This window comes from Penaeus vannamei, chromosome 43 (assembly GCF_042767895.1).
Source record: "Penaeus vannamei isolate JL-2024 chromosome 43, ASM4276789v1, whole genome shotgun sequence".
Taxonomy (NCBI): Eukaryota; Metazoa; Arthropoda; class Malacostraca; order Decapoda; family Penaeidae; genus Penaeus; species Penaeus vannamei.
Window position 1 is genome coordinate 1,759,445 of NC_091591.1, and position 2,195 is coordinate 1,761,639.

General features: G+C 45.7%; 1 protein-coding gene across 1 annotated transcript in view; it reads right to left on the reverse strand.

The window, feature by feature from the left end:
* Window positions 1-391: 391 nt before the first annotated feature.
* Window positions 392-2,195, reverse strand: part of LOC113811516 (dynein assembly factor with WD repeat domains 1) — a 5,549-nt gene continuing 3,745 nt past the window's right edge. The window contains exons 4-5 of the mRNA XM_070118909.1: window positions 1,094-1,216; window positions 392-590 (exon numbers count right to left, since the gene is read on the reverse strand). Coding sequence (XP_069975010.1) covers window positions 392-590; window positions 1,094-1,216 — 322 coding nt within the window. The remainder of the gene's footprint in view (window positions 591-1,093; window positions 1,217-2,195) is intronic.

Below are 2,195 nucleotides of genomic sequence, written 5' to 3' on the forward strand. Positions count from 1 at the left end.
AACACCGATCTTTTCACTTCCCAAATTATAGTTGCGTTTATAATTTAATTCACTCTCGTTATGTGACACAACTATCTATAAACATCATCGAAATTTTATCTAAGAGTAAATTCTATACTAATTCTAGATTCAAATATTATTAGCACCCACTGTGCTTTTATTTCATTTGACAGGAGATGCAAACTGAATATTCGATCAATAGTCTAGTTTATCATCACCACTTACCTTCTTGTTATCAGATGATGATAATCAGTGATCTGTCATCCTGGTAACAATCCTTACCATTCTATCAAATGTATCTCAGTGTATAGTTACACACACTCACACACACACCACTCACAACCAAAACCACTCCCACCACTCACCACCACTCCCACTACTCACCAACACCCTACCACTGACCCATATGCAAGTCCCACACCCTGGCCGACGTGTCCATGCCCCCGGTGAGAAGGTGGTGGCGCGATGTGGCCAGGGGACGGACCACTGCTACCGGGCCTTCGTGTCCCTCCAGGGCCAGTTCGCAGGCGCCCTCAGGGGAGGTCCACACCCTGAGGCTGCCGTCGAAGCTGGAGGTCGCTACGAGTTCGCTGGGGGAGAGAGGGAGGGTGGGAGGGAGAGGAGGAGGAAAGGTAGAGAGGGAGAGAAGGAAAGAGGGAGGAAGAGGGGTGAGGGTGAAAGGGAGGGAGGGAGAGAGGGAGAAAAGGAGGAAGAAAGATGGAGAGAAAGAGAGAGGGAGAACGGGAAGAGGGAAATAGAAATGGAAAGAGGGACGTGTAAATCATAGGAGGAAAAAAAGACGGAGTGATATATACAGAGACAGAGAGAGAGAGAGAGAGAGAGAGAGAGAGAGAGAGAGAGAGAGAGAGAGAGAGAGAGAGAGAGAGAGAGAGAGAGAGAGAGAGAGAGAGAGAGAGAAGCAGAGAGAGAAAGAAAGATTAATCTATATACCCTTTTATCACATAAATCATCTAATCAAAATTCATGAAACCTACACACTCACCCTAAAACAAACAAGGAAAAACAAATACAAACAAAACATATAAAACAGAGACAGACACACAGAAGACCCAAAGAGGACCTGCTTCCTTACTCATTCTTCCCCGCAAAGGTGACATCGAAGACGACGTCAGTGTGGCCCTTGAGCGTGGCCACACTCTCGCCCTTCTCGGTCGACCACAGGCGGCACTGGCGGTCGTAGCTGGCGGTGGCGCAGCTGGTCCCGGAAGAGACGGAGGAGTGTTAGTTTGTGTCGAAGTAGAGAAGGAGGGAGAGAGGGAGGGAAGGAGAGGGGAGGGGGGGAGAGAGGGAGGAAGGGGGGTGTAAGTAAGAGGGGAAGAGGGTGGGGGAGCGATATAAGTAAGAGAGAAAGGAGTAGAGTGGGAGTGAAGGTTAGAAAGAGGGGGGCTAAGAGGGAGGAAGGAGGTGTAAGTGAGAGGAGAATAAGGGGAAAGCGATATTAGTAAGAGAGAAAGGGGGAGAGAGGGAGGGAAGGAGAGCAGGAGGGAGGGAGGAAAGGGTGTAAGTGAGAGGGGAAGAGGGGAGGGGGGGCGATATAAGTGAGAGGAAAAGGGGGAGAGAGGGAGGGAGGGGGAGAGGGAAAGAGAGAAGAAAGGGGTGTAAGTGAAAGGAGAAGAGCAGGGAAGGTGTGCAAGTGAGAGGGAAAGAATGAAAGAGGAATGGAAGGGTGAAAGTGAGGAAGAAAGAGGGAAGGGGTGTGAGTCAGGGGGAAAGAGGGTGGAAAAGAGAGAAGGGAAGAGTGTTTTTTCAACCGGTGGATTTGCACACGGTGCCATATTCCCATCACATATCATATGTATAGGCTATAAACAGAACATGATATATATGTGTATGGTATGAAATAAACATGATTATGCATAGGCTATAAACTGAACGAAATATGTATGCTATAAATTGAGCATGATATTTACCTAAATGGTGTAAACTGAACATGCTATATATATATATATATATATATATATATATATATATATATATATATATATATATATATATATATATATATATATATATATATATATATATATATATACATATATGTGTGTGTGTGTGTGTGTGTGTGTGTGTGTGTGTGTGTGTGTGTGTGTGTGTGTGTGTGTGTGTGTGTGTGTGTGTGTGTGTGTGTGTGTGTGTGTGTGTGTGTGTGTGTGTGTGTGTGTGTGTAGGCATTAAAC